The sequence below is a fragment of the Euleptes europaea genome, chromosome 5 (assembly GCF_029931775.1).
Source record: "Euleptes europaea isolate rEulEur1 chromosome 5, rEulEur1.hap1, whole genome shotgun sequence".
In the NCBI taxonomy this organism is placed as follows: domain Eukaryota; kingdom Metazoa; phylum Chordata; class Lepidosauria; order Squamata; family Sphaerodactylidae; genus Euleptes; species Euleptes europaea.
In genome coordinates, this window is record NC_079316.1 from 9789968 (window position 1) to 9801964 (window position 11997).

General features: G+C 44.8%; 1 protein-coding gene across 1 annotated transcript in view; it reads left to right on the plus strand.

Moving 5' to 3' along the window:
• The window catches only part of LOC130477897 (cytochrome P450 2J2-like), a 41487-nt gene extending 36089 nt beyond the window's left edge, over positions 1–5398 (plus strand). The window contains exons 8-9 of the mRNA XM_056849977.1: positions 3289–3430; positions 5214–5398. Coding sequence (XP_056705955.1) covers positions 3289–3430; positions 5214–5398 — 327 coding nt within the window. The remainder of the gene's footprint in view (positions 1–3288; positions 3431–5213) is intronic.
• Positions 5399–11997: the final 6599 nt, after the last annotated feature.

An 11997-nucleotide genomic window follows, 5' to 3' on the forward strand; every position in this document is an offset into this window, starting at 1 on the left:
ATATCCAGCAGGTACCTTTCCACCCGTATTTAAACCCATATTGCAAGTCCTCTCCTGCCAACAAGAACAGCTCCCTGCCCTTCTCTAAGTGACAGCTTTTCAGATACTTAAAGAGAGCAATCATGTCCCCCCTCAACCTCCTATTTTCCAGACTGAACCTTCCCAAATCCCTCAGCCTTTCCTCACAGGGCTTGGTCTCCAGGCCCCTGATCATCCTCGTCACTCTCTTCTGCACCTGCTCCATTCTGTCCACATCCTTTTTGAAGTGAGGCCTCCAGAACTGCACACAGTACTCCAAGTGTGGCCTGACCAATGTGGTATACAATGGGACTATGATATCTTGCAGTTTGGATGTTATATCTCTTTTGATAAACCCCAAGACCGCATTAGTCTTTCCCCCCTGCTGCATCACGCTGACTGGCATTATTCAGCTTATGCTCCACCTGTACATAAGGTCTTGTTCACACACACTGCTACCCAGACGTGTACCCCCATATAGTATGTGTGCTTCTCATTTATGTTACCCTGGTGTAGAACTCTGCATTTACCCTTGTTGAATTGCATCTGGTTCACATCAGCCCACCTTTCCAGCATGTTCAGGTCTCGTTGAATTCTATATCTTCTGGGGTGTTCACTGCTCCTCCCAATTTGATGTCATCTGTAAATTTAATGAGTAGTTCCAGCACCCCCTCATCCAGATCATTTATAAAAATATTGTAAAGTACAGGGCCCAGAACCAAGACCTGTGGCACCCCACTAGATACCACTCTCCAATCAGATGAAATGTCATTGGCAACTTCTCATTAGGTATGGTTCTCCAACCACTTCCCTATCCACCAACCTATTCTAGATATAGTCTGCAGTGCTCCAGGTTACCCATCAGAATATCATGGGGAACCTTGTCAAATCTTTACTGAAATCCAGATAAACAGCATTGATGGCATTCCCATGATCCAGTAAGCTCATTACTTGATCAAAGAAAGAAATGAGGTTGGTTTGGCCAGAGCTGTCAGGGACAAATCCATGCTGACTTCCTTGGATCATCATCTTGTCCTTCAGAGGCTCACAGATTAACCCCATGGAAATCTGCTCCAGTATCTTCTCTGGGAGAGAGGTCAGACTGACTGGCTTGTAGTTTCCTGGGTCATCCCTTTTTTGAAGATTAGGATAACATTTGCTCTCATCCAGTCTTGTGGCACATCTCCCATCCTCCAAGAAGTATGGAAGGTGATGGGAAAGGCTCTGCAAGCTCTCTAGACATTTTATTTAAGCACTCTTTGATGTACACCATCTGGCCCAGGGGATTTGTACTCATCTAGGTGTCTCTCAACCACTTCTCTGTCCATTTAAATCAGCAGCTCGGACACTGTGCCTTACATATGACCATCTCTAAATGAGCCTGTTCTCTTTTTCAGGGGAAAAACTGAGGCAACATAGGCATTGAGCCTTTCTGCTTTCTCTCTGTTCTCTGTGAGAGTTTCTCCATTTTCACCCAACAGTGGGCCTATTTCATCTTGTACATTGTGTTTGCTCCTCACATATCTAAAGAAGCTTTTCTTGTTGTAGCGAGCCTCCTTGGCCAGCCACCTCACTGTGAGCTTCGGCCTCTCTGATGGCTGACCTTCAGTGCCTAGCAACCCACATATACTCTTCTCTAGAGGTTTTTCCTTCCCTCCATTTCTTGCACATTTCCTTTTTTCCCCTTAGCTCATCATAGAGTTTTCTGTTCATCCACGTAGGCTTCTTGGAGCCCCCACCATGTTTCCATGTGGTTGCAATAGTGATGGTTTGAGCTTGCAAGAGCTCTTGTTTTAGGAGAGCCCACCCTTCACTTGGTCCTTTCCTTTCCAGCAGTCTTGTTCATGGAATAACTCTCATCGGTCTTCTGAGCTAATTAAAATCTTCCCTACTAAAATCTAACACACACATCTAGCTATGACCTTTTTTCTCCCTCCACAACAAAAGACATTACAAGAGGACAGGATCACTACCGCCATTGTCCCCACCACCTTCACCCCATCTACCATCTCTTGCCTGTTGGTCAATATAAAGTCGAGTATGGCCAAGCCCCTCATAACTTCCTCTACCATTTGAAAGAGGAAGTTGTTGTCCAGGCAGGTCAGGAAGTTTTGAGATTGTGAACTGTCAGGTTACACGTGTTTGGTTGGCGTAGTTATGCCGTAGGCGCTTGTCTCCCAAGTAAAACAACAACTAGTTTCTTTTCCGATCCAAACAAATTGTATTCTTTAATATTGAACACCAGCTTGATAAAAACAATAGAAAAATGCAGACCAGGGTTCAGAAGGAATTCAATATGAATTCATACATATAGTCTTCTGGGGCCTTTTATGCCAGCGTTCTCATGGGGAGGGGAATCTTCTCTTCCCTGGACATTGATGTAGCAGCTCCTTCATAGATTGCTTTGAGATTAGCTGTAGTCAGCTGTAGGCTGCTGCCGCCTAGCTTTCTCCACAGCTATTCAGCACCCCTGGGTGTACAGCTCTCTTAGCTCTCAGTCACCTTCCACCTCCTGAGGGAATTGTTTGCTGCATGTAGCTAGATTTCAGCTCTGTCCCTTTTTTCCTTCGGAGTTCTTCCTTTGTCTCTCTGGCTGACCAAGCTAGCTTTACTGATACATTAACCTATGATTGGTCCTTGTCAAAGTATGCTAAAGGGTCCAATAGAATTGCTACATTCTCTCAGCTCTCTGTTTGGTGCTTTTCTAACCAGGCTAAGGGACCAATATGACAGCTCTATTTTCTCCCCTTCCTCATTCCTCTCTTCCTTCTTCGTGACAAAGGTTTGGGCATTGGTACATAGGCATCTGAAGCCCCCACCTTTGGAAAACTCTTTCCTTTTCCTTCCAATGTTATTTCTTTATATTCCCAGGCCCTGGAGATTCCCAGGTGGCTGGAGATCTTACAAGTGATCTCCAGGCGATAGCAATCAGTTCACCTGGAGAAAATGGCCACTTTGGAAGGTGGATTATATGGCATTATACCCCACTGACATCCCATTCCTCCCCAAACACCACCCTTCTCAGGCTCCACCCCCAAATCTCCAGGTATTTCCTAACCCAGAGCTGGCAACCCTACCCCATCCCTGTCTAGATTTGAATGTATATGTGTGATGTGGTCTTAGTTCACTGTGGTTGAGCAATTTTCAGGACGGCATACAATTGTTCTTTCCTAGTTCTTTCACCGGTCTGTCTGCCAAACACACATATGATTTTCATTTTCACTATTCTGGTCTGGATGCATCCTGAATCAACATTTTTTCCCCTTACAGGGTACCAATGTTATAACAGATCTCTGCTCTGTTCTTCTTGATCCTACGCAATGGGAGAAACCTCGGGAGTTCTACCCAAATCATTTTTTGGACAAGGATGGAAATTTTGTGGAAAGAGAAGCATTTCTTCCATTTGGTGCAGGTAAAGGCAAAACTCAGAACTGATGCGTGATTGATAGCCATTTTTACGTAGTTGCTTGAAGGAGAAAGTCAGCCTTATATTGTTAGATTCCATCATGGATTTTGGAGAACGTGTTACCCATGTGGCCTATCTGTGTATGAGCCCCAACACTTGGGCTATCCCCCTTGCTTGTTCAGAGCAAGTGATTGGTCTTAAACCTTTTATCTGATTGAAATCCTCACATTACCATTCAAGTTGCTAGATATTTCCTAGCCACTATGAGTAGGGGTGTGCAAAAAAAAATAATTGGGTAAATTTCAGGTTTGGGTTTATTGGGCCTGGTGTTTTTTTTTTCTGGTTTGTTTGTTTGTTTTTTGGTAAACCCAGAATAATCCAAATACCCATACCAGTAAATGGGCATTTGGCTTTATTTCCGGGTTTCCCAAACAAAATTGGGTCCATTATAGTTTATGGAATTTATTTTCAAGACGCTAGGGAAGGCGTGTTTTTCAAGATAGAGTCCCAAATTTGTAGCATAGATGCAAGAGACTCTCCTTAGTGGACCCCAAAGTTTGGTGAAGTTTGGGACAGGGAGTCCAATTTTATGGGCCTGCAAAAGAGTTGCCCCCATCCTCCAGGCATTTGTAAGCCAAGCTGTCCATCAGTTTTCAGGTTCAGAAGGTCAGTGTTGCCGAGGACTGGCGAAAAGAGCCAATTGGCAGGCTGGCACCTCAAAGTCTGGGGGCTCCGCTCGTATTTGGGGCACATAGCATGATGCCCAAGCAATTTTGCTCCCACACTGAGGAAAACATCTTAAATGCAAGAAAAATAAGGCACAGAAAACATTTCTTTTGGTGGCAAATGACATCCTATGAACAGTCCTTTATTATAGTAATGAAAAATCTGATTTCAAGAGATGATCACAATGCAGGGCAACAAAGCCACTACTCAGGGCAACCTTCAGTTTGAGAGCAGATTTTCATGGGGTGTGTGTGTGGGGGGGTGATATCGAAGCCAGCTGAAGTCATGACCAAGGCAGCTGTTTTGAAGGAAATTGCTCATTCTCACAGGTGAGGAGTCTTCTTCAGAAGCCAGATCAGCAGCTGTTGATGCTGGTGCTTTTTGTTGGAGGGTAGATCTCTCCAGATGGGACTGGGAGAGCCCCATCTTTTAAAATTACTCTAGTGTTATATTTATCTTTATTTTATTTAAGTTTAGGACCATTTTCAGTGTGCTTTCTGATGTTTATATTTGTGCAAACAGGCTATGCAGTATTTTAGATTGTTTAGTGTTTTTAACAAATTTCTAATAAAGCAAAGTGATGAAGATGGATGGAAAAGCATATACACATGTATCCAGGTAAAAATTAAATTAGGAAACACTGCCTAGGTATGCCAAGGTCCAGCATTTGGTAGTGCACTATGGGAATGGGGAGGTTCCCAGAAATAAAGCAGGCATAAAATAGAATCAGAACTTCAATCTATATTTAGAAACATCAATCAAGAAAAGCAGGAGGCACTCAATCAGCTGCAGGCTCTCATGTACACATACACACCAATACACTGAGTAAAACTGAACCCTAGTTGTAATACCAGTGCAAAAGATCACCCAATAAAGGGAGACAAATGAAAACATACAAACCTGTCCTGATGCTATCAGGGAGTCCTGGGGGTCCAGGATGGAAGGACAGCAAAGAAGGAGAAAGCAGGCCAGTTTGATTCTAACTGCGAGGTGGGGAAACTATAGCATAGACTGCATGAAAAAGGTATCATTCACTTACTGTCTTCTCTGATTTTCTTTGCAGGAAGCCGTGTGTGCCTGGGAGAGCAGCTGGCAAGAACTGAGCTCTTCATCTTCTTCATCAGCCTGATGAGGACATTCACTTTCCAGCTTCCAGAAGGTATAAAAGAACTCAGCAAAGAAGGCATCATAGGGGCAACATTAACACCCAAACCTTATAAGCTCTGTGCTGTTCACCACCTGACCTAATATCTACCGAATCCAAAAGTGTAATACATATAGGAATTTTAAAACCTCTCAGCTTCTTACAGGGTCCCCTGGCCCAATCCCCAGACTAAGAATCACAAGCCAAGAGCCCTTTGGCTGATGCCTCTGACAAACAGGAGGCTTAGAGCTCAAAGATTCACAGCCCCCGCCTCTCAACAGCCACAGCAGAGAGCAGGGCCAGCAATCAACTCCTGGAAAAAAAAAAGACCCTCCTCAACCAGCAACAAACCAGACAAAAAACAAACAGATCCAAGCAGAACCAAACAGAAACCCCTCTCCAGCAGGCTATGAGCAGCCACTCACCATCAAACACTGTCCTCTCACACAGCAACCACAGTTAATGTTCTCCAGCAGTTTAGGAAAGGCAAAAAACAGCAACACTAACCTCACCAGCAGCTCTTTACCATAATCCTTGTCCTAGCCCAGCAGACTCCGCTGATTTCCCCCCTTTACTTGGATGTTGTAGATGTTTGCTTTTTAACTGTGTGCTTATACTCATTGTATACTTTTATTTACTGTGTACTTATACTCAACTGTATTTTTCCGGAGTTGTTTGGTTTCTGCAACCATGAAAAAGCCTCCTGCTTTGGGGTCATGCATATCAAAGTATACAGGAGGAGCAGAGAGAGCCTGCCTAGTTGAGGATATTTCTAGCAAGTGAGATTTCCAGAATGTCCTCTCTGCCTACATGTTGGCTGAATTTAGGAAGGGATTCTGAATCCAAATAGAGAGTCTGATCACCAGCAGTCAAATTGCAAAACTATAAATAGCTGGATGGTGGCAACAGAGAGTAAACTGTAGATTTTATGTACAGGCAAGCTTGGATTTATTGGAATCTGTGTTGGTTGATTTTTTTTAATCCCTGTTCCCTGAGTAGAAGACTTTCAAAACCTTAGCGGTGGGGATTAATCAAAGAAATATTGTATCTTTAGCCATGTTTCTGTTCTGTGCAATGAAAATATGGACCGAATTATCATCCTGTGTATAATCTACTCTGATTCTAACCATGAAACTGTAAGATGTACTAGGACAAATGATGTTATGTTGAAATTTTTATGTAGGTAGTTAACACTTTAATAGTGCCTTATCTGCTTCTGAATGGCCTGTAGGTTGTAATAAAGATTGGCTGACTGACACTCCCATCTAGTGATTCAAATCATTGCTCAATGAAAGATAGTAAATCTCTGCTCTGTAGATTCTAGTAGATGCCTTTCACATCATTTTATACCATATACTTTAAAGTGGAGATCCTGGAGATCCGAACCCAGGATCTTCTGCTTGCCAAACTGTTGCTCTGTTTCTGATAGGGCTGTTGATTCGGTTCGGCCCGAACTGAAAATCAGCCGAATTTCCCCTGATTCGGTGGTTTTTAGTTCGGGAGGAACCGAACTCAAAACTGGCGGGCAACCGGGGAGCCGAATTCAGCGAGTTCGGGAGTTCGCGAATAAATCCTGCAAATTCGGGGCCGTCAGTAAGCAGCATAACCGTCAGTAAGCAGCATTCTCCTCACCCGGCCAATCGGTGGCCAAGCTGGGTCTTCCTCTGGCCAATCAGTCAGGATTGAGTACTGGAGGAATCAGCTGATGTGCGGCCCGGCCAGGGAGAGAGAGAGAGAGAGCGAAATCCTCGTGTGTGTGTGTGGGGGAGTGCTTGTGCACATTCGCTCCTTTCTGTGGCTGCAGGGGGCGTATTTTTTGGGGTACAGACACAAAACTTTCAGTGGAGCTTCATATGAAGCTTCTTAAGATACCCCCCAAGTTTTGTAAACATTGGGTCAGGGGGTCCCAAGATATGGGATCCCCCCTTTTTCTTTCCATGGCTGCAGGGGGTGCATTTTTGGGGGTACAGACCCCAAACTTTCAGTGAAGCTTCAGATGAAGCTTCTTAAGATACCCCCCAAGTTTTGTAAACATTGGGTCAGGGGGTCTCGAGATATGGGCTCTCCCCCTTTTCCCTCCCCCCTTTTTCCATTTATGTGGCTGCAGGGGGCACTTTTTTGGGGATACAGCCCCCAAACATTCAGCATAGCTTCAGACAATCCTTCTTAAGATACCACCCAAGTTTTGTAAAGATGGGTTCAGTGGGGGCAGAAATATCGCCTCCCCCCTTTTCTCTTTCCGTGGCTGCAGGGGGCGCATTTTTGGGGGTGCAGATCCCAAACTTTGAGCGGAGTTTCAGACAAGTGTTCTTAAGAGACCACCCAAGTTTTGTGAACATTGGGTCAGGGGGTCCCGAGATATGGGCTTTCCCCTTTCCCCTTTCCCCTTTCCCCTATTGGGATGAATGGATTAGCCGATCCTGTGTGTGCATCTCCAGAGCAAAACGTCCCGTGCCTAATTGGAATCATCTTGGATTACAAGTCCTCCCCAGCCCCTCCTGATGGAACAGAAGACAGCCACAGTAAGACCCCTTTGGGGGCTTTAATCTATAATTTTTCTCCTGTGTATGTGTGTGTGTGTGGGGGGAAAGCAGAGTCTGTGTGTGTGGGGGGAGGGAGAAGTTTCTGTGGATGGGGGGAAGCCAAAGGGCCCTTTTGTCGGTTCTGCCTGGGGTGTGTGTTCCCCCTCGAGTCTCTCGCTCCCTGGTTTGAGGGGGGAGGTTTCAGTTGCGTGTCTTCTGGTTTTCCCTGTTGCAAAGGTGTTGTTTTACAAGGTTGTGTTGCTTTCAGCTGTTGTCGGGGCTGGGAGCTTTGTGCGTGGGCGGCAAGCTCTGCTGAGAGATGCACATTAAGGGTGGGGGGACCCATTTCAGGGCCCATATCTCAGCCCTCCCTGACCCAATCTTTACAAAACTTGGGGAGTCTTTCAATAAACGTCATTTGAAGCTCTGCTGAAAGTTTGGGACCTCTAGCCCCAAAAATGCCCCCCCCCAGAGCCGCGGAAAGGCGCGATTGTGTTTTTAATGGCTTTATTCGGCCGAATTTTTTTCCCGAACTTTGAATTCCCGCTGAATTGAACGGACCCGAAGTGGGGGAGTTCGGACTTCGGCATATCCCAAATCTAAACGGGCTGAATTTGGCCGAATCCGAACTATACCGAATTTTTTTTAATTCAACAGCCCTAGTTTCTGAGCTACCACTGCGGTGACCCTTGAAAACAGGCCTTTTCCTTTCCCAAAGACCCACTTTGAAGCAGGCTAGGTGGTTTTGTTCAGGGGCCTGGAGTCCAAGCCCTATGAGGAAAGGCAGAGGGAGTTAGGCATGTTTAGTCTGGAGAAGAGGGGGTTGAGGGCGGACATGATTTCTCTCTTTAAGTATTTGAAGGGTTGTCACTTAGAAGAGGGCAGGGAGCTGTTCCTGTTGGCAGCAGACGAACTCGCAATAATGGGTTTAAATTGCAGGTAGAGAGGTACCTGCTGGATATTAGGAAAATGTTTTTTACAGAAAGAGTTGTTTCAAAAGTGGAATCAGCTACCTAGGGAGGTGGTGAGCTCCCCCTCCCTGGCTGTCTTTAAGCAGAGGCTGGACAATTACTTGTCAAGGATGCTCTAGGCTGATCTTGCATTGAGCAGGGGGTTGCACTAGATGGCCTTTATGGCCCCTTCCAGCTCTATGATTCTATGAAAGAAACGGGGTCTGCTTGCCTTCCAGTGAAAACTCAAGAGAGCAGGGACAGCAGGACTCCCTTAAAAACTGGCAATCAAGGGTAGTAGAACATAAGTGAATACCCAAACCTGGCACAACAGGGTCTTAAGCTCTAGATCATGCAAATATGCTGTTTTCCTTCATTTTTGGTGAGAGGAGAGGTTGGTGTTACACTTTCTCAAACCTCAACTCTCCAGTAATTTTGTCACTTTAATACTGAGAGGCCTGAGGAAAGAAAAACAAACAAACAAGCCATACGTACCATTGAAATAAACCTCAATACTCCTGTGTCATTCCTTTAATAGTAAGAGATCCAATCAAGTTGCCATTCTTTCAATTGATGCTGAAAAAGCTTTTGACAAAATATACTGGAAGTTTGGTTCTTGTAGGTTATCCGGGCTGTGTGACCGTGGTCTTGGTATTTTCTTTCCTGACGTTTCGCCAGCAGCTGTGGCAGGCATCTTCAGAGGAGTAACACTGAAGGACAGTGTCTCTCAGTGTCAAGTGTGTAGGAAGAGTAATATATAGTCAGAAAGGGGTTGGGTTTGAGCTGAATCATTGTCTTGCAAAAAAGTACCAAAGGTAATGTGCTAATCATTGTCCTGTAAGTATCAAGATAATGTGCTAATGAGGGTGTGGTATGTTAATATGGAACCCATTGTATCCTGAAGTGATCTGTTAATGTGTGACATCTAAAGCTAATCTGCATGGCTATTGTGGACTGTAGTGAGCACTGCAGGATTGACAACTCCCTCTCCCCCTGCCTCCAGCCCGCTCACCCATTTCATGCTGTGGCAGGATGGTGGAGGCAGCCCCTGATCCACCTCTTCCTTCCTCCTCTTCCTTGCCTGTGCACCAACATAGTCATCAGTGGAGGGGTGGCAGCAATAGCTCCTCCCCCTCTTCTCCCCAACCCATCTGTTCATGTGGCAGAGGTGAGGGCACCAAAAGGTGGCAAAAGTAGGGTTGCCAACCTCCAGGTACTGTGGTATGAACTACTCACTCAAACTGTATAGTTAAGCTGCAAAAATAAACAGTAGTTGGCTCTGCAAACTGTGATATATTTTAATAAAACATCAAACAATCATTTAAACAATGTAACAGGACACAGTGAAACAGTGAAAAAGTGACCGACAATAACAATGTTATATACAAAAATGGGCGAAAACAAGCAACAAGTACAAGACAAGTGAAGATGGCGCAAGCAAACAAATGCAACAGCGAAGAGTCACAATAATTTCAAAATGAGGAACAATGTCCAATAAAGTCAGTTTGGCTCTTGACTGGGTGCTTGCTCAGTCAAGCAACTTGGAGGAAACGCCTTTCCGGATATACAACAGCACTTTCATCACCAAAAGTGACTTCTTCAGCCTGATTGTAAAATGCAAGATTAACTATAGAAATTTCTTAAGGACTGCTAAAAGTTATATACAGACATAAAATGTCATGTTACCTTTGAATATGCAATGTAGCTTACAGCTTCAAATTTCTCTGCTCCCAAACAGGGCTGCTAACTTATTCTGGTTTGATCTTGTAATGAGGTGGAGTGTAATAGAAAGAGTTTTCTTACACAGCCTCATTTTCATTTCTTAAAGGGGCAATCATTTCTTAAAGGGGCATTCATAAGCAAGATAAATCGAACTCAGTGCTAAGTCCATGAGGGACAAGGGAATTAAAGAGAAAGATGAAATGCTTCTCATGTTGCAAAAGCACCTTTTGGACATCATTGGCATTGTGTGGATGTTCCTTATATACCCATAAAACAAAGAATCTCAAATCATTCTCACTATGCTTTTTTTCTAAGTGGCTAGTGAATGGCTAGTGAGTGTTTTCATACTCACATGTCCTTACATGTCCTCACATGTCCTTTTACATTCCTTTTACTCAATAGAAAAAAAGATAACAACTTCTACTAATCAACAATAACAGCCCCTAATAACTAATAACAAAAGCTCCTAGAAAATAATCGAGAATAAAAGCCTCTAACAATATCTTCTATGATTCCAAGATTTGATAAAATCTTCTTATCAATATTTAACATATTCGCTTCAGCTGCAATAGATTCCTCCAGAGCCAAAAATCCCACAGAAATTCCCCTTGAAGATGGGTAGACACAAAGCAAAGTGCCAGGTACAGCCAAGAGTGGCTTTTTTTTGCCTCTGCATGAACCAGGTGGGAGGGGGAGGAGGAGTGGGAGCTGCCACCATGTGAGCAGATAGGTGAGGGGGAGCCACTACTGCTGCCAACGTTTGGTGCCCTCACCTCTGCCACATGAACAGATGGGTTGGTGAGGGGAGGAGGAAGAGCTGTTGCTGCTACCCCTCCACTGATGTCTATGCTGGTAAACAGACAAGGAAGAGGAGGGAAAAAGAGGAGGAGCAGAAGCTGCCACCACCCTGCCGCTGCATTGAGTGGTTGGGCTGGCCGGAGGCAGGTTTTTTGCCATTTGGCAACTCCATACTAAGAGATTTGAAAGGATTGATGTCAATAAAATTCTTTGCCAGCAGGAGGTGCACTTCATTCAATTATTCAACTCTGTAACTCCGAATGGCTTAAATGTAATGAATGACTTGTCTTGTCCTCGTTTGAAACCACTCGTTTAAAGAGTGGAGTCAACCTCAGCAATTCTGTATGACGCCGGCCCTTCGCAGAGAAGGGGAGCGATAACTCAATAATCCAAGTGGATCTGGCACTCTTCTTTCCTGGAAGAGCCAAGCTCTGACCGTGACTGTCTCACTCAGCCCTGACAAGGATTGTAGTTTGGGCAAGTGGAAGCGCCTAGGGTCAGGAAGACCCAAAACCTAGAATGAGGAGAGGCCTCTCCCGCTAGGAAACAGGGCACAAAAAGCCGTAGGAGGAGCTCTCATTGCCCAGAGTCTGAAAAAGCCACAAGAGGAGCTATTCAGATCTCTCCCCCCACCCCGTTCTCAGAAAAATAAAAGGAACAAAAAGCTGCAAGAGCAGCTATCGTTGTCCCTGAGTCTGATTAGACAGAGCT